At 43.2% G+C, this 22,634-nt stretch overlaps 1 protein-coding gene across 1 annotated transcript; it reads left to right on the plus strand.

The window, feature by feature from the left end:
- The first annotated feature begins 6,015 nt into the window (after positions 1–6,015).
- On the plus strand, positions 6,016–22,533 carry LOC125553609 (aspartic proteinase Asp1-like). Its single transcript, XM_048717369.1, has 9 exons — positions 6,016–6,150; positions 6,263–6,389; positions 6,539–6,774; positions 6,856–7,077; positions 7,378–7,470; positions 21,871–21,916; positions 22,004–22,174; positions 22,258–22,333; positions 22,427–22,533. Exons 1-9 carry the CDS (start codon positions 6,038–6,040, stop codon positions 22,531–22,533), a joined length of 1,191 nt encoding a protein of 396 aa, XP_048573326.1. The 5' UTR covers positions 6,016–6,037.
- The last annotated feature ends 101 nt before the right edge of the window (positions 22,534–22,634 follow it).

The raw sequence follows: 22,634 nt of genomic DNA on the forward strand, positions 1-22,634 counted from the left end.
GGGCCCTAAGGGAGAAGAGGAAAGGAGGCAAGAGGTGGCCGCGCGCCCCTCCCCTCCCTAGTCTGAATAGGACAAGGAGAGGGGGGCGGCGCCCCCCCCCTTCCTTTCCCTCTTCCTCCTCTTTCCCACTTCTCCTTCTCCAACTAGGAAAGAAGGGAGTCCTACTCCCGGTGGGAGTAGGACTCCCCCTTGGCACGCCCTCCTTGGCCGGCCGCCCCCTCCCCTTGGCTCCTTTATATACGGGGGCAGGGGGCATCCTAGAACACATAAGTTGATCTTCGTGATCGTTTCTTAGCCGTGTGCGGTGCCCCCCTCCACCATATTCCACCTCGGTCATATTGTAGCGGTGCTTAGGCGAAGCCCTGCGACGGTTGAACATCAAGATCGTCACCACGTCGTCGTGCTGACGGAACTCCTCCCCGAAGCTTTGCTGGATCGGAGCCCGGGGAGCGTCATCGAGCTGAACGTGTGCCAAGAACTCGGAGGTGCCGGAGTAACGGTGCTTGGATCGGTTGGACCGGGAAGACGTAGGACTACTTCCTCTACGTTGCGTCAACACTTCCGCTGTCGGTCTACAAGGGTATGTAGATCACAGTCTCCCCTCGTTGCTATGCATCACCATGATCTTGCGTGTGCGTAGGAATTTTTTTGAAATTACTACGTTCCCCAACAATGACATGATCATCACGGGGGATGACCCCGAGTATATTGCCTTTGTAAAGGCCCGTCTTAGTGAGCAGTTTCTTATGTCTGATCTTGGACCTCTTCGCTACTTTCTTGGGATTGAAGTCTCTTCTACCTCTGATGGCTTTTTTATATCCCAGGAAAAGTATATCCAGGATCTTCTTGCTCGTGCTGCTCTTACTGACGAGCGCGTTGTTGAGACTCCTATGGAGCTCAATGTTCACCTCCGTGCTACTGATGGTGATCCTCTCCCTGACCCGACGCGTTATCGTCATCTTGTTGGCAGTCTTGTCTATCTAGCTGTCACGCGTCCGGACATCTCTTATCCGGTTCATATTCTGAGTCAGTTTGTCTCTGCTCCCACCTCGGTTCACTATAGTCATCTCCTTCGTGTTCTCCGATATCTTCGAGGCACGATATCTCACCATCTATTCTTTCCTCGCTCCAGTTCTTTACAGCTTCAGGCCTATTCGGATGCTACGTGGGCTAGTGATCCTTCAGATCGCCGTTCACTTTCTGCTTACTGTGGTTTTCTTGGTGGTTCTCTCATTGCCTGGAAGACGAAGAAACAGCTTGCAGTTTCCCGTTCGAGTGCCGAGGCTGAGTTGCGAGCAATGGCTCTTTTGACGGCAGAGGTGACTTGGTTACGGTGGTTACTTCACGATTTTGGTGTTTCTGTCACTACACCGACTCTGCTCTTATCTGACAGTACAGGTGCTATCAGCATTGCGCGTGATCCTGTGAAGCATGAGCTCACCAAGCATATTGGTGTTGATGCTTTCTATGTGCGCGCTGGTGTGCAGGATCAGGTTATTGCTCTTCAGTATGTGCCTTCCGAGTTACAGTTGGCGGATTTCCTGACGAAGGCCCAGACTAGAGCACAACATGGCTTTTATCTCTCCAAACTCAGTGTTGTTCATCCACCATGAGTTTGAGGGGGGGTGTTAGAGTTATAATATAAGTCATGTACCCCTTTGTATTTATCCCGTTGTATAAGGGGTTTCCTGCATATGTTCCACACCTGTACATGTATATATATCGGCCTATGGCCTCATGGGAATACAAGTTGCATATTCCTAACAGCTTCCATATACAAAAGATCCAAAATGGTTGGACCCTCCCCTGGACCCTGCGCAAGAGGGAGCTACGTGCACCGAGCTGCCCTTTATAGTATGATGCTTGCTTCCATATACTTCTAATTTCAAAATAATTATTGCTTGCTTGAGTGGAGATTCAAACCATCTCCATGTTCCTTACCTATTTTGCACTTTCCACAATGATTCCTTAGCACATACTCCCTCCGTCCCAAAATAAGTGTCTCAACTTTGTACTAACTTTAGTACGAAGTACAAAGTTGTACTAGAGTTGAGACACTTATCTTGGGACAGAGGTAGTATTTTGTAATGTAACCCAAGATATCCTTTTGTTGTGAACAAAATTGTGGAAAGTGTGCTTAAAGAACAATTGAAACAGAAATGAGAACCTTTCTACTCTAACATTATGGGGAAAATGACCATGAATTTTAATTTCTGCATTAAATATATGCACATATCTGGAAGTTGCATTGCATATATGTGTATCATGTACAGCTAAGTAGAACAAAATAAATTGGTTTTCGAATTTCCAACGTAAAAAATTGATCCACAAAAATGTGTCATTTGGTATGCCATAACTTATCAAATGTATCTTCTCTACAGCATCTTTTTTTTTAAAGAATCTCTACAGCATCTTAATGGAATTGTTTAGGTCATTTAGCCCTACAAGTAAATCCATCTCTAATATTATTGTTAGAGAAGGGAGAATAATTCTAAATACAATGAATTATTCTAGGTGAGATACAAACCAAGTCAGCTGTAACTATCTGACTGAATCCTGCTATTGCCATCCAAATAAAGTCTGTCCTGTCTTAACATGCCTGGCAAAAACAAGGGATGAACGGAAACAAGTGAGCATGTAGTGGAGACAGACAAATAGTAAGTTACTAACCTCTTTGCTCTTCCTGTTCATAATAAGACGGAATCTTTAATTGAAGCTTTAAAAACTTCAATACACAATATATCTGATGCTTGCATGCTTTCCAATTTTTTTGAAAGATTGTTTTGCTTTATATCGGACTCAGAACTGAATGTTCTATTGGATCAGGCAGGTAACATTGTGAGTAGGCCTTCTTACCTGTTTACTTTTCTGATCAGCTGCGTTCATGTAAACAGGATAGCTCCAACTCTTGTTTCAAGAGTGAGTTTCATGCTGAAATTGCATACTTGTAAATATGGGTTACTTCTCAAATCTGAGAAATTTAAAAATCAATCCCCATTGCTGACTGATGGTGTATATATAGTTATGGTATATGAAGATGAACTAGGCAAAAGAAAAATAGCTTTTACCTTTGAAATATCTGTGTACAGAATTTCCAGCTCTAATCTGAAAAATTACAATTGGCAAATTCTGATCATTAATTTTGTCCTTTAAAATCAAAAACCTACTGTCTGCACAAAAAAAGCCATACTACTGTTGTTTGTTTAGTATTCATAATTTAAACATTGACAGAGTAGAAATGATGACCTGTAGCAAGGATGATGTGGGATTATGATGAACAACAATTTACTACTTTTATCTCATGGCACATACAAAATTCCAAACCTTGTAGTCATTTATTCCTCGCTTTCCACATGAGTACTGAAATCAAAATTCAATATCGAATGGATAATTCGAATGCCCGTTACGTTGTGTCATATATTGTAAATGACCTTGTCAGTTGTGATAATCATGAGTTGCAACAGTGTTAGTTGTCAGTTGATATATCATATTTGTGTTTTTATAGCATGATGATTGCTTCCATATATTTCTTTCAAAATAATTGTTGCTTGCTGGAGTGGAGATTGAAACCGTCTCCATATTCCTTATCTATTTCTGCGGTTTCCACAATGGTTCCTTGGCACATATTTTGCAATTTAACACAATATATCCTTTTTTGTGAACATAATTGTGGAAAGTGTGCTTAAAGAATGACTGACACAGAGACAGAAATGAGAACCTTTCTAATCTAACATTCGGCAAAAGTATGACCGTCAGTTCTGCCGTTATCTTACTCGAAATGGACCACTGTTTTGATATGTCTTCATGTACTCTATATATGTTCACACAATTAAAGATTTTCGCATTAAATATATGCACATATCTGGAAGTTGCATTGCATATATGTGTATTATGTACAGCTAAGTGGAACAAAATAAATTGTTTTTCGAATTTTCGAGGTCGAAATGTTTAGTTCATTTGGCATGCCATCATTTATCTGAATGTATCTTCTATACAGTATCTTGATGAGAATGTTTAGATCATTTAGCCCTATAAGTAAATCTATCACTAATCATTTTTTGGAGTAGGGAGAAAAAAAATCCAAGAAGGGAGAGTTTTTCTAAATATAATGAATTATTCAAGGTGAGATACAAACCAAGTCATTTGCAACCATCTAACTGGATGCCGCTACTGGCATCCAAATAAAGTCTGCTCTGTCTTAACATGCCTAGATGGGGTATATGGAAACAAGGATGAGCATGTAGTGGAGACAAATAGCATGTCACTAACCTGTATGCTCCTCCTATTCGCAATAAGATGGTAACATCCCATTTATTTTAACTCCAATTCTTTTATACACAATATATCTGATGCTTTCATGCTTTTCAATATTTTCGAAAGATTGCTATGCTTTGTCAGACTCAGAACTGAATGTTCCACTGGACCAGGCATGCAACATGTGAGTAGGTCTGCTGTAAGCCTGTAACTGTATACTTTCCTGACCAGCCTCGTCCACATAGACGGGATAACTCAAACTCTTGTTTCAAGAGTGAGTAGTATGCTAAAATAGCATATATTTTTTAATATGGATTAATTGTCAATTCTGAGAAACCTTAAAAATATTAACAGAGTAGAAATGATGCCTTGCAGCAAGGATGGTGTGAGATTGTGATTAACAACAATTTGCTACTCTTATCTCATGACACATACAAAATTCAAAACCTTGTAGTCATTTGCACTTCAGTTTCCACATGAGTATCAAGATCAAAATTCAGTATCGAAGATTTTTATAATTGCAATGTCCATTCTGTTGTGTCATATATTGTAAATGACCTTGTGAATTGTGATAGGACATTTTGCTCAAAAAAAATGTGATAGGACATGAGTTACAACAGTGTTAGTTGTCAATTCATGTATAGTATCATATTTGTCTTAATAGTATTGTGTTTGCTTCCATATATTTCTAATATCAAAACAATTGTTGCTTGCTGGAGTAGAGACTGAAACCGTCTCCATATCCTTATCTATTTCTGAGGTTTCCACAGTGAGCCATTAGTACATATTTTGCAATCTAGCACCATATATCCTTTCTCTGTGAACATAATTGTGGAGCGTGTGCTTAAAGAATGACCAAAACAGATATGAGAACCTTTCTACTCTTACATTCTGGGAAAAGACTTGCGAGTTTTGCGGTTATCTTACTGAAATGGACCACTATTTTCAGATGTACACTATATGTTCACACAATTTTAAAATTTATGCAGTAAATATATGCACATATCTAGAGGTTGCATTGCATATGTGTATCATGTACAGCTAAGTAGAACAAAATGTGATGCCCATTAGTTTGCTAGACATGTATCATTGGCATGCCATCATTTATTTAAAATGTACTGTATCTTCTATGCAGTATCTTCATGGGAATGTTTGCATCATATTTAGCCTAAAAATAAGTAAACATATCACTAATTTTGAGTAGCATGCACCTCATCACAATTTACTGGTCATTTATTTGTGTGAATTCTTAAAAATGGATGGCTGGTATAGTTATATCACCACCCCTTGTGCTCCAGCCAACCGCTGTTTTCAATCGAGTGATATAAATTATAATTATGTAAATCCATTTCTTTGTGACTTAATCTTCTTGCTGGCCTAAATTTCACTGAGTCTCAGTTGGAACACATGGAATTTGATATAAATTTGTTCTATTCCTGCTAGAATTTTGGAAAATTCCGTTGTTTTAAACAAGGATGTAATAGTCAGGGAACTCTAAGCCATTTGCTCATTAGGAAAGGCAGGGGTATACTATTTTTGAAAACATAACTATACATTATGAACCCCCGCCCTGCATAAGTTGCTAAGCCCGAATACAACTTCACTTGAGAAGAAAATCAACATTAAAGCCACAAAAAATGCAAAGGAAAATAAACTAAGGCGTACTACAAAGCAGTGGAGGAAATTAAGCTCTGAAGCCAACGGCTATAAATACCTGACCACCCTGTTCGCACCATCCAGAGAAGCAGAGTTTCAAATCACACTGCTGCCTTCTCCCCCCACCATGGCTGCCATGTGGTCTCCAATCATCGCTCTCCTCCTGCTCCTGCTCCCACTCGTGCCATCCTCCTCCTCCGTCATCACCCTCCCGCTCCATGGCAACGTCTACCCTGTCGGGTATGTATGTTTCTCTGATCTTTACATGGCAATTGACAAGCTTTGATCGTCCTTCTCAGGCTTGAAGTTTTCTTTCTCCGTATATTTGACACGTTTTTCTGTACCATTGCAGCCACTACTATGTAACGATGAAGATTGGTAAACATCCGAAGCCCTACTTCCTGGACATCGACACCGGCAGCAACCTCACCTGGCTGGAGTGTCACCACCCGCAACTCGGCTGCCAGCACTGCACCCGGGTAACAACACTCAATTCTGTGATATCACATACTATCTTACTACTGTAGCATTTGTGTTTGATGCCAAGTGTTCTGTTCTGTCCAAGGTTATTGGCAAAAAATGTACTGCAATCTTGGCATAATCTTTGTTTTGTGCTTGATTTTTCCAGCATCTAAAACACCCACATTACTCGCCACAACTTAGCAACTTGAAGATGGAATGTCAACACAAGTACTGTGATGCACTACGGAAAGACCTGGCAGGTAATAACCCTCAATGCCCACATCAGAAGCCACATCAATGCCACTACCAAATTCAATACCTTGATGGGACGACAGACGGTGTCATCTCCATTGACACGATCTCTCTCAGGGGAAATGAAAAATCCAGTTTCATTGCCTTCGGGTAAGATACTGACCGTTCACTGTCAGTTCAATGCTTACTGGACTTGGATGTTGATGATTTTTCACCTTTCATTTTGCGCAGATGTGGATACAACCAGCTACCACAGAAAGAAACATCGCCCGTAGATGGCATCCTTGGTCTTGGGATGGGAACGGTAGGTTTTGTCCCACAACTCATGCTGAACAAGATGATCACCAAGAACATCATTGGGCATTGCCTTGGCAAGGATGGAGGGGGCTACCTCTCCTTTGGGGAGCAGTTTGACCTGGAAGGCATAACCTGGGCACCCATGAGAAAATACGAGTAAGCACCATTGCTTATCAATTTCAAGAGCTTGTTTATGATCATTAGTTGAAGTTTTGGGTGCCAATTTCAGTTTTTGGTTTTTGCTCCCCTGCTAGCCTTGCATAACTGTAATATCTAATAGTCGAAAGGGATTGTATAGTTAGAAAACTATATCGTTGATACTCCCTCTGTAAACTAATATAAGAGCGTTTAGATTACTAAAGTAGTGTTCTAAACGCTCTTATATTAGTTTGCGGAGGGAGTACTTGTTTTCTTTTCACTTGGTTCTAAACATTTATACAAGACTATTTGTTGCAGACTTTTCTACTCACCTGGTCAAGCAACACTACACCTGAATGGACAGCAGATATACAAGCATGGAGTGAATGCTGTCTTTGACAGTGGTACCTGATAGCATGCTTTGGATCGATATAGGCTAGTGATTCCGGTAAACCTACCTTCTCTCTGAGTCGATGATCCCGCCGAGGTGCCATGGTGGATGGCGATGGCGGTGATGACAGAGAGTGGATGGCGGTGGTAGTGGAGCTTCCCGTGAGCACCGCGCTAACCCTAGATCGGTAGGGAGTATTCGGTGGGGTTGGTGGCAGCGTTCAACCTCGTGAGTCGTGCCCCAGCCCCCACCTCTGTTATATAGCGCGGGTCACAGGGGCCCACCAACCATGGTTTGGTTGGGCGCCCCCGATCAGGGCACAAGTCAAGGGCCCGTTCGACCCGTTGGGTTCGAACGGGATAGAGATCAACCTAACATTCTCCCCCTTGATCTCAACTTTACTTTTAACTTTATACTTTCTAGTTTTTTTGTCTCATCACATATTGGTACATAGAGCATGTTTCATCGTCACAGCTTAATTGCCGTTAGAATCATACAGCTACAACATACGTTATGTTCAGAAGCAAATTCTGTTCCTTTTGGGCCTATCCAGGAATCATAAGGCTTTCCCTTAAACCCATGCCGGCTAAGTGTTCCTTGAACACATTGGGTGGTAAGCCTTTCGTTAGCGGATCCGCAAGCATATCCTTTGTCCTTATATGCTCGAGACTTATAGTTTGATCCTGGATTTTATCTTTCACAACATAATACCTTATCTCTATTGTTTTGGCAGCATTACTCGACTTGTTGTTGTGAGCGTAAAATACTGCGGGTTGGTTGTCGCAGTACATCTTTAGTGGTTTGTGAATACAATCTACCGCTTTCAAGTCGGGTACAAATTTCTTTAGCCATATCGCCTGCCCCGTGGCTTAGAAGCATGCTATGAATTCTGCATACATCGTGGATGATGCAACTATCGACTGTTTGGAGCTTTTCCACGAAATAGCTCCCCCAGCGAGAGTGAAGACGTGTCCTGACGTGGATTTTCTATCATCTCTGTCCCCCGCAAAATCTGCGTCTGAATACCCTTTTATCTCTAGGGAATCACTTCTCCTGTATATTAGCATGTAGTCCTTCGTGCCTTGCGCATAACGCAATGCTTTCTTTACCATCTTCCAGTGCTCCATGCCTGGATTCTCTTGATATCTACCGAGTACCCCGGTGATAAAAGCTAAGTCAGGGCGAGTGCACACTTGTGCATACTGTAAGTGTTGGAAATATGCCCTAGAGGCAATAATAAATTAGTTATTAATATATTTCCTTGTTCATGATAATCGTTTATTATCCATGCTAGAATTATATTGATAGGAAACTCAGATACATGTGTGGATACATAGACAACACCATGTCCCTACTAAGCCTCTAGTTGACTAGCTCGTTGATCAATATATGGTTACGGTTTCCTGACCATGGACATTGGATGTCATTGATAACGGGATCACATCATTAGAAGAATGATGTGATGGATAAGACCCAATCCTAAGCATAGCACAAGATCGTGTAGTTCGCATGCTAAAGCTTTTCTAATGTCAAGTATCATTTCCTTAGACCCTGAGATTGTGCAACTCCCGGATACCGTAGGAATACTTTGGGTGTGCCAAACGTCACAACGTAACTGGGTGGCTATAAAGGTGCACTACGGGTATCTCCAAAAGTGTCTGTTGGGTTGGCACGAATCGAGATTGGGATTTGTCACTCCGTGTGACGGAGAGGTATCTCTGGGCCCACTCGGTAGGACATCATCATAATGTGCACAATGTGATCAAGGAGTTGATCACGGGATGATGTGTTACGGAACGAGTAAAGATACTTGCCAGTAACGAGATTGAACAAGGTATCGGGATACCGACGATCGAATCTTGGGCAAGTACAATACCGCTAGACAAAGGGAATTGTATACGGGATTGATCGAATCCTCGACATCGTGGTTCATCCGATGAGATCATCGTGGAATATGTGGGAACCAACATGGGTATCCAGATCCCGTTGTTGGTTATTGACCGGAGGACGTCTCGGTCATGTCTGCATGGTTCCCGAACCCGTAGGGTCTACACACTTAAGGTTCGATGACGCTAGGGTTATAAAGGAAGTTTGTATGTGGTTACCGAATGTTGTTTGGAGTCCCGGATGAGATCCCGGATGTCACGAGGAGTTCCGAAATGGTCCGGAGGTAAAGATTTATATATGGGAAGTCCTGTTTTGGTCACCGGAAAAGTTTCGGGTTTTATCGGTAACGTACCGGGACCACCAGGAGGGTCCCGGGGGTCCACCAAGTGAGGCCACCGGCCCCGGAGGGCTGCATGGGCCAAGTGTGGGAGGGGACCAGCCCCAGGTGGACTGGTGCGCCCCCCCACAAGGGCCCAAGGCGCCTAAGGGGAGGAGGGGGGCAAACCCTAAGGGCAGATGGGCCTTAGGGCCCATGCCTGGTGCGCCTCCCTCTCCCCCTCCCCTTGGCCGCCCCACCAGATGGGATCTGGGCTGGCCGCTGCCCCTAGGGTGGAACCCGAGGTGGGAGCGCAGCCCCCCCTCTCCCCCTATATATAGTGGAGGCAAAGGAGCAACCCATAGACGAAGTTTCTTCTCTTGTTGGCGCAGCCCTACCTCTCTTTCTCCTCATATCTCGCGGTGCTTGGCGAAGCCCTGCTGGATCACCATGCTCCTCCACCACCACCACGCCGTTGTGCTGCTGCTGGATGGAGTCTTCCTCAACCTCTCCCTCTCTCCTTGCTGGATCAAGGCATGGGAGACGTCACCGGGCTGTACGTGTGTTGAACGCGGAGGTGCCGTCCGTTCGGCACTAGGATCTCCGGTGATTTGGATCACGACGAGTACGAATCCTTCAACCCCGTTTTCTTGAACGCTTCCGCTTAGCGATCTACAAGGGTATGTAGATGCACTCTCCTTCCCCTCGTTGCTGGTTTTTCTATAGATAGATTTTGGTGACACGTAGGAAAATTTTGAATTTCTGCTACGTTCCCCAACAGTGGCATCATGAGCTAGGTCTATGCGTAGTTTCTATGCACGAGTAGAACACAAAGTAGTTGTGGGCGTTGATTTTGTTCAATATGCTTACCGTTACTAGTCCAATCTTGATTCGGCGGCATTGTGGGATGAAGCGGCCCGGACCGACCTTACACGTACTCTTACGTGAGACTGGTTCCACCGACTGACATGCACTAGTTGCATAAGGTGGATAGCGGGTGTCTGTCTCTCCCACTTTAGTCGGATCGGATTCGATGAAAAGGGTCCTTATGAAGGGTAAATAGCAATTGGCATATCACATTGTGGTTTTTGCGTAGGTAAGAAACGTTCTTGCTAGAAACCCATAGCAGCCACGTAAAACATGCAAACAACAATTAGAGGACGTCTAACTTGTTTTTGCAGGGTATGCTATGTGATGTGATATGGCAAAGAAGAATGTGATGAATGATATGTGATGTATGAGATTGATCATGTTCTTGTAATAGGAATCACGACTTGCATGTAGATGAGTATGACAACCAGCAGGAGCCATAGGAGTTGTCTTTATTTATTGTATGACTTGCGTGTCATTGAACAACGCCATGTAATTACTTTACTTTATTGCTAACCGGTAGCCATAGTAGTAGAAGTAATAAGTTGGCGAGAAAACTTCATGGAGACACAATGATGGAGATCATGGTGTCATGCCGATGACGATGATGATCATGGAGCCCCGAAGATGGAGATCAAAAGGAGCAATATGATATTGGCCATATCATGTCATTATTTGATTGCATGTGATGTTTATCATGTTTATACATCTTATTTGCTTAGAACGACGGTAGCTTAAATAAGATGATCCCTCACTAAAATTTCAAGAGAAGTGTTCTCCCTAACTGTGCACCGTTGCGAAAGTTCATCATTTCGAAGCACCATGTGATGATCGGGTGTGATAGATTCTTACGATCGAATACAACGGGTGTTGACGAGCCTAGCATGTACAGACATGGCCTCGGAACACATGCGAAACACTTAGGTTAACTTGACGAGCCTAGCATGTACAGACATGGCCTCGGAACACAAGAGACCGAAAGGTCGAGCATGAGTCGTATGGTAGATACGATCAACATGAAGATGTTCACCGATGATGACTAGTCCGTCTCACGTGATGATCGGACACGGCTTAGTTGACTCGGATCATGTAACCACTTAGATGACTAGAGGGATGTCTATCTGAGTGGGAGTTCATAAGATGAACTTGTTTATCCTGAACATAGTCAAAAGGATTTTGCAAATTATGTCATAGCTCGCGCTTTAATTTTACTGTTTAGATATGTTCCTAGAGAAAAATTAGTTGAAAGTTGATATTAGAAATTATGCAGACAGTAGAAGGCTTATGTCCTTAATGCACCGCTCAGTGTGTTGAACCTCGAACGTCGTCTGTGGATGTTGCGAACATCTGACATACACATTTTGATAACTACGTGATAGTTCAGTTAAACGGTTTAGAGTTGAGGCACCGAAGAAGTTTTAAAACGTCGCGAAACATATGAGATGTTTCGAGGGCTGAAATTGGGATTTCAGGCTCGTGCCCACGTCAAGAGGTATAAGACCTCCGAGGATTTTCTTAGCCTGCAAACTAAGGGAGAAAAGCTCAATTGTTGAGCTTGTGCTCAGATTGTCTGAGTACAACAATCGCTTGAATCGAGTGGGAGTTGATCTTCCAGATGAAATAGTGATGGTTCTCCGAAGTCATTACCACCAAGCTGCTAGAGCTTCGTGATGAACTATAATATATCAGGGACATATATGATGATCCTTGAGATATTCACAATGTTTGACACCACAAAAGTAGAAATCAAGAAGGAGCATCAATTGTTGATGGTTGGTGAAACCACTAGTTTCAAGAAGGGCAAGGGCAAGAAGGGATACTTCATGAAACGGCAAATCAGCTGTTGTTCTAGTGAAGAAACCCAAAGTTGAACCCAAGCCCGAGACTAAGTGCTTCTGTAATAAGGGGAACAATCACTGAAGCAGAACCACCCTAGATACTTGGTAGATGAGAAGGCTGGCAAGGTCGACAGAAGTATATTGGATATGCATTATAATGTGTACTTTACTAGTACTCCTAGTAGCACCAGGGTATTAGATACCGGTTCGGTTGCTAAGTGTTAGTAACTCGAAACAAAAGGCTACGGAATAAACGGAGACTAGCTAAAAGGTGAGATGACGATATGTGTTGGAAGTATTTCCAAGGTTGATCAAACATCGCACGCTCCCTCTACCATCGAGATTGGTGTTTGCGTTGAGCATAGACATGATTGGATTATGTCTATCGCGATACGGTTATTCATTTAAGGAGAATAATGGTTACTCTCTTTATTTGAATAATACCATCCCGATCGTAGTGATACACATTTTCATGCCAAAGGTATAAGATAGTAATGATAATACCACACAAATATGGCACTGCAATTTGAGTCATATTGGTATAAAACGCATGAAGAAGCTCCATGTTGATGGATCTTTGGACTCACTCATTTTTGAAAGGATCGAGACATGCGAACCATGTTTGTTGGTAGATATGCATGAAGAAACTCTATACAGATGGATCGTTTGGACTCACTTGATTTTGAATCACTTGAGACATGCAAATCATACCACATGGGCAAGATGACTGAAAGCCTCGTTTTCAGTAAAATGGAACTAGAAAGCAACTTGTTGGAAGTAATACATTTCGATGTGTGCTGAGGCGTGTAGTGGATATCGTTATGTTCTTACTTCACAGATGATTTGAGTAGATGTTGAGTATATTTACTTGATGAATCACGAGTCTGAATTATTGAAAGGTTCAAGTAATTTCAGGGTGAAGGTGAGAGATCGTCGTGACAAGAGGATAAAATATCTATGATATGATCATAGAGATGAATATCTGAATTACGAGTTTGGCACAGAATTAAGACATTGTGGAAATTGTTTCGCAACTAATACAGTCTGGAACACCATAATGTGATGGTGTGTCCGAACATCATAACTGCACCCTATTGGATATGATGCATACCATGATGTCTCTTATCGAATTACCACGATAGTTTATGGGTTAGGCATTAGAGACAACCACATTCACTTTAAATAAGGCACCACGTAATTCCGATGAGATGACACCATATGAACTATGGTTTAGAGAAACCTAAGCTGTCATTTCTTAAAAGTTTGGGGCTGCGACGCTTATGTGAAAAAGTTTCAGGCTGATAAGCTCGAACCCAAAGCGGATAAATGCATCTTCATAGGACACCCAAAACAGTTGGGTATACCTCCTGTCTCAGATCCGAAAGCAATAAGGGATTGTTTCTAGAATCGGGTCCTTTCTCGAGGAAAAGTTTCTCTCGAAAGAATTGAGTGGGAGGATGGTGGAGACTTGATGAGGTTATTGAACCGTCTCTTCAACTAGTGTGTGGCAGGGCACAGGGAGTTGTTCCTGTGGCACCTACACCAATTGAAGTAGAAGCTTATGATAGTGATCATGAAACTTCAGATCAAGTCACTACCAAACCTTGTGGGATGACAAGGATGCGTACTACTTCAGAGTGGTACGTAATCCTGTCTTGGAAGTCATGTTGCTAGACAATAATGAACCTACGAGCTATGGAGAAGCGATGGTGGGCCTGGATTCCAAAATGGCTCGAGGCCATATAATCCGAGAGAGGATCCATATATGAAAACAAAGTGTAGACTTTGGAATAACTACTTGATGGTCGTAGGGCTGTTAGGTGCATATGGATTTTAAAAGGAAGACGGACAATGATGGTGAGTATCACCATTAAGAAATCTCAACTTGTCGTTAAGATGTTTTCCGACAAGTTCAAGGAGTTGACTACGATGAGACTTTCTCACTCGTAGCGATGCTAAGAGTCTGTTGGAATTATATTAGCGATTACTGCATTATTTATGAAATCTTGCAGACAGGATGCCAAAACATTGTTTCCTCGACGATTTTCTTGAGGAAAGGTTGTATGTGATACAACCGGAAGGTTTTGTCAATCCTGAAAGATGCTAACAAGTATGCAAAGCTCCAGCAATCCTTCTAAGGACTGGAGTAAGCATCTCGGAGTTGGAATGTATGCTTTGATGAGATGATCAAAGTTTTGGGTGTATACAAAGTTTATGAGAAACTTGTATTTCCAAAGAAGTGAGTGGGAGCACTATAGAATTTCCGATGAGTATATGTTGTTAACATATTGTTGATCGGAAATGATGTAGAATTTCTGGAAAGCATGCAGAGTTATTTAAAAAGTGTTTTTCAATGGAAAACCTGGATTAGGCTACTTGAGTATTGAGCATTAAGATCTATAAGGATAGATCAAAACGCTTAATAGTACTTTCAAATGAATACATACCGTGACAAGATTTTGAAGGAGTTCAAAATGGGATCGGCAAAGAAGGAGTTCTTGGCTGTGTTATAAGGTGTGAACATTGAGTAAGACTCGAAACCTGACCGCGGCAGAATAGAGAGAAAGGACGAAGGTCGTCCCCTATGCTTTAGACGTAGGCTCTACAGTATGCTATGTTGTGTACCGCACCTGAAGTGTGCCTTGCCATGAGTCAGTCAAGGGGTACAAGAGTGATCCAAGAATGGATCACAGGACAGCGGTCAAAGTTATCCTTAGTAACTAGTGGACTAAGGAATTTTCTCGATTATGGAGGTGGTAAAAGAGTTCGTCGTAAAGGGTACTTTGACACTAATCCAGATTATTCTGAGTAGTAAACTGGATTCGTATAGTAGAACAGTTATTTGGAATAGCTCCAAATAGAATGTGGTAGCTGCATCTGGGAGATGACATAGAGATTTGTAAAGCACACACGGATCTGAAAGATTCAGACCCGTTGACTATAACATCTCTCACAAGCATAACATGATCAAACCCAGAACTCATCGAGTGTTAATCACATGGTAATGTGAACTAGATTATTGACTCTAGTAAACTCTTGGGTGTTAGTCACATGGGGATGTGACCTTGAGTGTTAATCACATAGCGATGTGAACTGGATTATTGACTCTAGTGCAAGTGGGAGACTCTTGGAAATATGCCCTAGAGGCAATAATAAATTAGTTATTATTATATTTCCTTGTTCATGATAATCGTTTATTATCCATGCTAGAATTATATTGATAGGAAACTCAGATACATGTGTGGATACATAGACAACACCATGTCCCTAGTAAGCCTCTAGTTGACTAGCTCGTTGATCAATATATGGTTACGGTTTCCTGACCATGGACATTGGATGTCATTGATAACGGGATCACATCATTAGAAGAATGATGTGATGGACAAGATCCAATCCTAAGCATAGCACAAGATCGTGTAGTTCGCATGCTAAAGCTTTTCTAATGTCAAGTATCATTTCCTTAGACCATGAGATTGTGCAACTCCCGGTTACCGTAGGAATACTTTGGGTGTGCCAAACGTCACAACGTAACTGGGTGGCTATAAAGGTGCACTACGGGTATCTCCGAAAGTGTCTGTTGGGTTGGCACGAATCGAGACTGGGATTTGTCACTCCGTGTGACGGAGAGGTATCTCTGGTCCACTCGGTAGGACATCATCATAATGTGCACAATGTGATCAAGGAGTTGATCATGGGATGATGTGTTACGGAACGAGTAAAGAGACTTGCCGGTAACGAGATTGAACAAGGTATCGGGATACCGACGATCGAATCTCGGGCAAGTACAATACCGCTAGACAAAGGGAATTGTATACGGGATTGATCGAATCCTCGACATCGTGGTTCATCCGATGAGATCATCGTGGAACATGTGGGAACCAACATGGGTATCCAGATCCCGCTGTTGGTTATTGACCGGAGGACGTCTCGGTCATGTCTGCATGGTCCCCGAACCCGTAGGGTCTACACACTTAAGGTTCGATGACGCTAGGGTTATAAAGGAAGTTTGTATGTGGTTACCGAATGTTGTTCGGAGTCCCAGATGAGATCCCGGACGTCACGAGGAGTTCCGGAATGGTCCGGAGGTAGAGATTTATATATGGGAAGTCCTGTTTTGGTCACCTGAAAAGTTTCGGGTTTTATCGGTAACGTACCGGGACCACCAGGAGGGTCCCGGGGGTCCACCAAGTGGGGCCACCGGCCCCGGAGGGCTGCATGGGCCAAGTGTGGGAGGGGACCAGCCCCAGGTGGGCTGGTGCGCCCCCCCAGGGCCCAAGGCGCCTAAGGGGAGGAGGGGGGCAAACCCTAAGGGCAGATGGGCCTTAGGGACCATGCCTGGTGCGCCTCCCTCTCCCCCTCCCCTTGGCCGCCCCACCAGATGGGATCTGGGCTGGCCGCCGCCCCTAGGATGGAACCCTAGGTGGGGGCGCAGCCCCCCTCTCCCCTTATATATAGTGGAGGCAAAGGAGCAGCCCATAGACGAAGTTTCTTCTCTTGTTGGCGCAGCCCTACCTCTCTTTCTCCTCATATCTCGCGGTGCTTGGCGAAGCCCTGCTGGATCACCATGCTCCTCCACCACCACCACGCCGTTGTGCTGCTGCTGGATGGAGTCTTCCTCAACCTCTCCCTCTCTCCTTGCTGGATCAAGGCATGGGAGACGTCACCGGGTTGTACGTGTGTTGAATGCGGAGGTGCCGTCCGTTCGGCACTAGGATCTCCGGTGATTTGGATCATGACGAGTACGACTCCTTCAACCCCGTTTTCTTGAACGCTTCCGCTTAGCGATCTACAAGGGTATGTAGATGCACTCTCCTTCCCCTCGTTGCTGGTTTCTCTATAGATAGATCTTGGTGACACGTAGGAAAATTTTGAATTTCTGCTACGTTCCCCAACAGTAAGCTGCCAACTGCCGAAGCATATGGTACTGCTTTCATTTGATCGATCTCGTACTGGTTCTTGGGACATTGGAATTTCCTAAAACTATCGCCCTTGACTATAGGAGCAGGTGTGGCTTTACTCGCATGCATATTATACTTTTTAAGAACCTTTTCTAAATATGCTTTCTGCGATAGTCCTAAGACTCCATTGTTCCTATCTTGATGAATTCTATGCCCAAAACATATGATGCTTCACCAAGATCTGTTATGTCAAAATCTGAGGATAAGAACTTCTTTGTTTCTTGTAGTAGACTAACATCACTGCTAGCAAGTAGGATATCATCCACATACAAGATTAGGAAAATATATTTCCTATTTTAAACTTTGCATAAATGCAGTTATCCTCAATTTTTTTCTTTAATCCTAAACTTTTAATCGTTTGATTAAACTTTAGATACCACTGCCGAGAGGCTTGTCTTAATCCATAAATGGATTTCTTCAGGCTGCATCCCATATTTTCCTTGCCTTCCATGATAAAACCCTTAGGTTGTTTCATGTAGACATTTTCTTTTAAATCACCATTCAGAAATGTCATCTTAACATCCATTTGATGTAACTCTAAATCAAAATGAGCAACTAATGCCATTATGATTCTGAAGGAATCCTTACATGAGACTGGAGAAAATGTCTCATTGTAATCTATCCCTTCTCTTTGTGTAAATCCTTTTGTCATGAGTCGTGCTTTATACTTTTCTATATTCCCTTTAGAGTCATACTTAATTTTGTAGACCCATTTACAGCCTACTGTTTTGGCTCCTTTAGGAATTTCCTCTAAGTCCCAAACATCTTTGGAACTCATCGATTTCATCTCGTCTTCCATTGCCTTCATCCACTTCGATGAATGAGGGCTTCTCATGGCTTCTTCATATGAGGTGGGATCTTTTTCCATATGAACCATTTCTGTGTTATAAACTTTAAAGTCAGTAGAAATAGCTGACTTTCTAGGTCTTGTAGACCTTCTAAGGGCCTCAGTTTCTGGCACATTCTGTGCCTCAACTTCTGGCACTGCTTCTAAAATTTGTTGTTGCACCTCCCTTTCATGCTCAACAACGGGTTCAGTCGACTCCTGACGGACAGGTTCCGGGTCTACCCCCATAGTTGTCATGGGTGGAGTTGCAACTGGTAGTGAGAAAAATGGCTCTTGAATCATCGGATTAGGTGCATGCACCCTCTTCTCCTCAAGATCAATTTTCCGAGCTACCAAGCTTCCCCTCATCATTTCGTCCTCTAAGAAGACTGCATGTCTCGTTTCTACAAACTTTGTATATCTGTCTGGGCAGTAGAAACGAAAACCCTTTGATCTGTCTGGATAGCCAATGAAGTGGCAACTCACTATTTTGGGATCTAACTTTGCAATGTTTGGATTAAACATTTTGACCTCAGCAGGGCACCCCCACACCCTGAAGTGTTGTAGGGAGGGCACCCTTCCTGTCCATAGCTCGTACGGTGTTTTGGGCACCGACTTGCTTGTCACTCTATTGAGAATGTGAATGGCGGTTTTAAGCCCCTCCATCATAATCCCAGTGGCAAGTTGGAATAACTCATCATGCTGCGCACCATATCCATAAGTGTACGGTTGCACCTTTCAGCTACTCCATTCTTTTCTCCTAGAATGAGATACATTAAAAAACACATGAGTTATCATATCTTTCTCTTGCCAAAATTTCTCCCGCCATACGGGATTTTTGACATAATATCTTTTCCCGCCATGCGGGTAATTCCCTGTAAGGGAATATGAATGCCAGAATTGGCTCTTTTGACTGCATATTCAATCATCAAATTTAGGAATAAATCCGAATGGTCTTTGACACACATGCTTGATCCGACGTTGGTCAAATTAAACACACATGTTGCTTGTTTCATCTCAAATCATGTTGACTGAGAAATCTTCTTCATAGAGAGTACATGAAGGACATTCATCAACCAAGACTCTCAATGATCTATCTTTTTTCTTTTGATGTCATTCTTTAGAGAGAACATACTTCCTCATGTTATGACCTTTCCTGGTCATCTTTCGGGCCACAAGTACCCAGCCATTTGCTTTCATGAATGAAAGCATGAAAAACTTTTAGTCTGAGAAAACATAGCCAATAATCAACAATAATGAGCATAAAAATAACCCTACGTTGGTCTGGTTAAAAAATATGCACATTAAACTTTTGTAAAACTTCCTTTTTATACTCTAAATCACCGTTGTGGTAGAATTAGAATAAAACTCATTCTTCAACATTAATTCCATATCACCGTTGGGCGGAAATGGAAATAATGCATATAACTCATAAACAATGTGATGATAGTATTTCTATTAAACAACTTTGCTAAGAAATAATAATCATCATCAACTTTATTGCAGCGGAAAACTAGCAATATACATTTCTCAGTCTTTATCAAATTCTCTGAAAAAAGGTCACTTTGATACAAAATTTATCAGAGATTTGAACTTTTGAACATAAGACTCATAGAATTATAGTACTGTTATCATCAACATTGGTCAGAAAATAACAATACCATATTTTAACTTTAAACAAATATCTTTCTTTTGTCATAGCAGAAACTATCTGCATCTTATTTCACCCGTAGGGGAAAAAATTACTAAGAACATTTCTTTCAATTAAATTTTTCCGTTGGTTCCAATTTAATTGGATGATAAAACTTTTACTTTGCACAGAAGCTTTACAATATTCTATTCAAAAACAATTATCTACTCTTTTACTCTCTAAGAAATTTTAACCGGTTGGTTCAAAAATGCATTAGAGAAGCAATAATTTAATCTTTTACTTTAGTTCTATTCACTTTTTAAAAGAGCACCTTTAATTTAAATAATAAAGCATGATCATGTTATTAACAACGTTGGTCATAAAAATAACATAATCATATTCATCACTTTAATAATCACTTTAACATGCTCTTAAAAACTAATACTATATAAACTTTTATTTTCTTTGTAAAAGAGCACTGATTATTTACGCAGCGGAAAAACATGAATAAAAATTCATGAACTTTTTACATTTTATAGAAACTTTTATGTTACTAAAACAAAATTCATGAACTTTATTATGTCCTTTATAAAATTCATGAACTTTTCTTTTTCTGAAAATTTTACTTTTCTATTTCCAGATACTTTTCTACTTTTTTTAATATCTTTTCTATTTTCTAAACACAATTTTCGTTGGAAAAATTGCATAGAAAAACTATTTAGAATCTGCCCAGAAAACTGGACAGAAAACTATATATATAAAAAAAATGCAGCTGGCCTGTGGCCTGCTCACGCGCACTCTGCGCGTCAGCGCGTCGCGCCTGGCCAAAAACGGCCCGGCCCAACGCCCGCCAGCGGCTGCAGCCGGCCTTCTCCACTTTCGGCCCATCGGCCCAGTTCGGAATTAGGGTTTTCATCATGGCCGTTCATTGCGATCGGACGACCATCCACGCTTTTCTCCCGAACAAAACGGTGAGCGAGGGAGAGTCGAGCGCAGCCTCAGTCAAACCCTCTTTCCCCCCGCGCCGCTCGCACGTCTCTACGCCCGCCCCCGTTCGTCTCTCTCTCTTCGAGGGTTGCGGGCCACGCCGGCCGCCGGCGACGTGTGACGCACCACCGCGGCGCGCGAGTCCCTTCTCTTTTTTCCTTGCTCTCGCGGTCTCGTGCAGGTCGCCTGACCACCGCGCCGCGTCCTTCCACCGGCGACGGCGTCGAGCGCCACCTCGCCGCGCCAGGGCGCCGGCGCCGGCGTCGACGGCAACCGCGCCGCGCGGTCTTTTCCTTCTCCTTCCTGTTCTCCCCGTCCATCGCGAGCCAGTGGCAGAGAAAGACGTGAAGTCTAGCCCTCCTCTGCTCCACTAAATATGACGACGGTGGATCACCCGACGGCGGCGCCGTGGTCAGCCCCTTCGCCGGTAGCGCGTTTTCCCTTGCGGGAAGCGCGCCGCCGTCGAATGGATTGGTTGCGTTGCCCTTTGCCCCGACGGGGTCTGTTCTTTAGGCAGCGGCGAAGGCGTGGTGCCCCCCTGCCCGTGTTCTTCTTCTGAATGGCTCGGCATGCCGATGCCCATCCGGATCGAGAGGAACGGCACGGCCATGACAGCGGCGCTACTTTCTCCATTGAGGAATTTTTCTTTGCCCTATCTAGGGTTCGTTGGGGGGAGGGGGATCTGTCTTTCTCTGTATATTCTTTTTACCGAAAATCTTAGCCTAGCATGGCCTGATACCATTGATAGCATGCTTTGGATCGATATAGGCTAGTGATTCCGGTAAACCTACCTTCTCTCTGAGTCGATGATCCCGCCGAGGTGCCATGGTGGATGGCGACGGCGGTGATGACAGAGAGTGGATGGCGGTGGTAGTGGAGCTTCCCGTGAGCACCGCGCTAACCCTAGATCGGTAGGGAGTATTCGGTGGGGTTGGTGGCAGCGTTCAACCTCGTAAGTCGTGCCCCGGCCCCCACCTCTGTTATATAGCGCGGGTCACAGGGGCCCACCAACCATGGTTTGGTTGGGCGCCCCCAATCAGGGCGCGAGTCAAGGGCCCGTTCCACCCGTTGGGTTCGAACGGGATAGAGATCAACCTAACAGTACCACCTACACCTACATACCTGCCCGGATATACAATCCCTTTGTTCATACGGTATTTATTGAACCGCACTGCATCATGGTGCCCATGCATTTGGATAGAGACATGTAACATGCAAGTCGTGGCATTTGGATCTTGCAGGTGCAAGATATGATCGGCAGTTCACATAGGGAGGTGCATGATGATGACCTGCCACAGTGCTGGAAATTCAAATCTATTGACGAGGTTAAGAGGTTGTTCAAGCCACTTTCATTGCAGTTTCACAACAAAATTGCCATGCATATCCCTGCTATGAACTACCTCATCCACACGGTAAACGTTTGATGACTCGATTGACTGCAAAGAGTGAAACGGCAAATTACAGAAGCTAACACGTCCTTGCAAATTTATGCCAGAGAAGCAATAATTGGTGCTTGGCCATCCTCAACGGAACGCAGATCCCTGATGGAGACCGACGGATCTTAATTGGAGGTCTGAACTTGACAAACATGTTCCATTTTCTGAAACTAGTGCATCAGGCATACATGCTTGTAATGATCTCCATTTTGATCTTTTGTTTTGCAGACGCTACAATGCGGGATATGCTTGTGATATACGACAATCAGCATGGTATGCTGGGATGGGTTAACAACCAACAGTGCACCAGGCCTCATCCTGCTTCGCGTCTCTGAGTAAGTTTGCATGGAGATACATCTTGGTAAAAGATAGATGGGCTTGGGAGTAGGCAAGGGGTCATAACTCTTAGCAAGAATGAAGTGATGATGTTGATAGG

This window comes from Triticum urartu, chromosome 4 (assembly GCF_003073215.2).
Source record: "Triticum urartu cultivar G1812 chromosome 4, Tu2.1, whole genome shotgun sequence".
NCBI classification, from domain to species: Eukaryota; Viridiplantae; Streptophyta; class Magnoliopsida; order Poales; family Poaceae; genus Triticum; species Triticum urartu.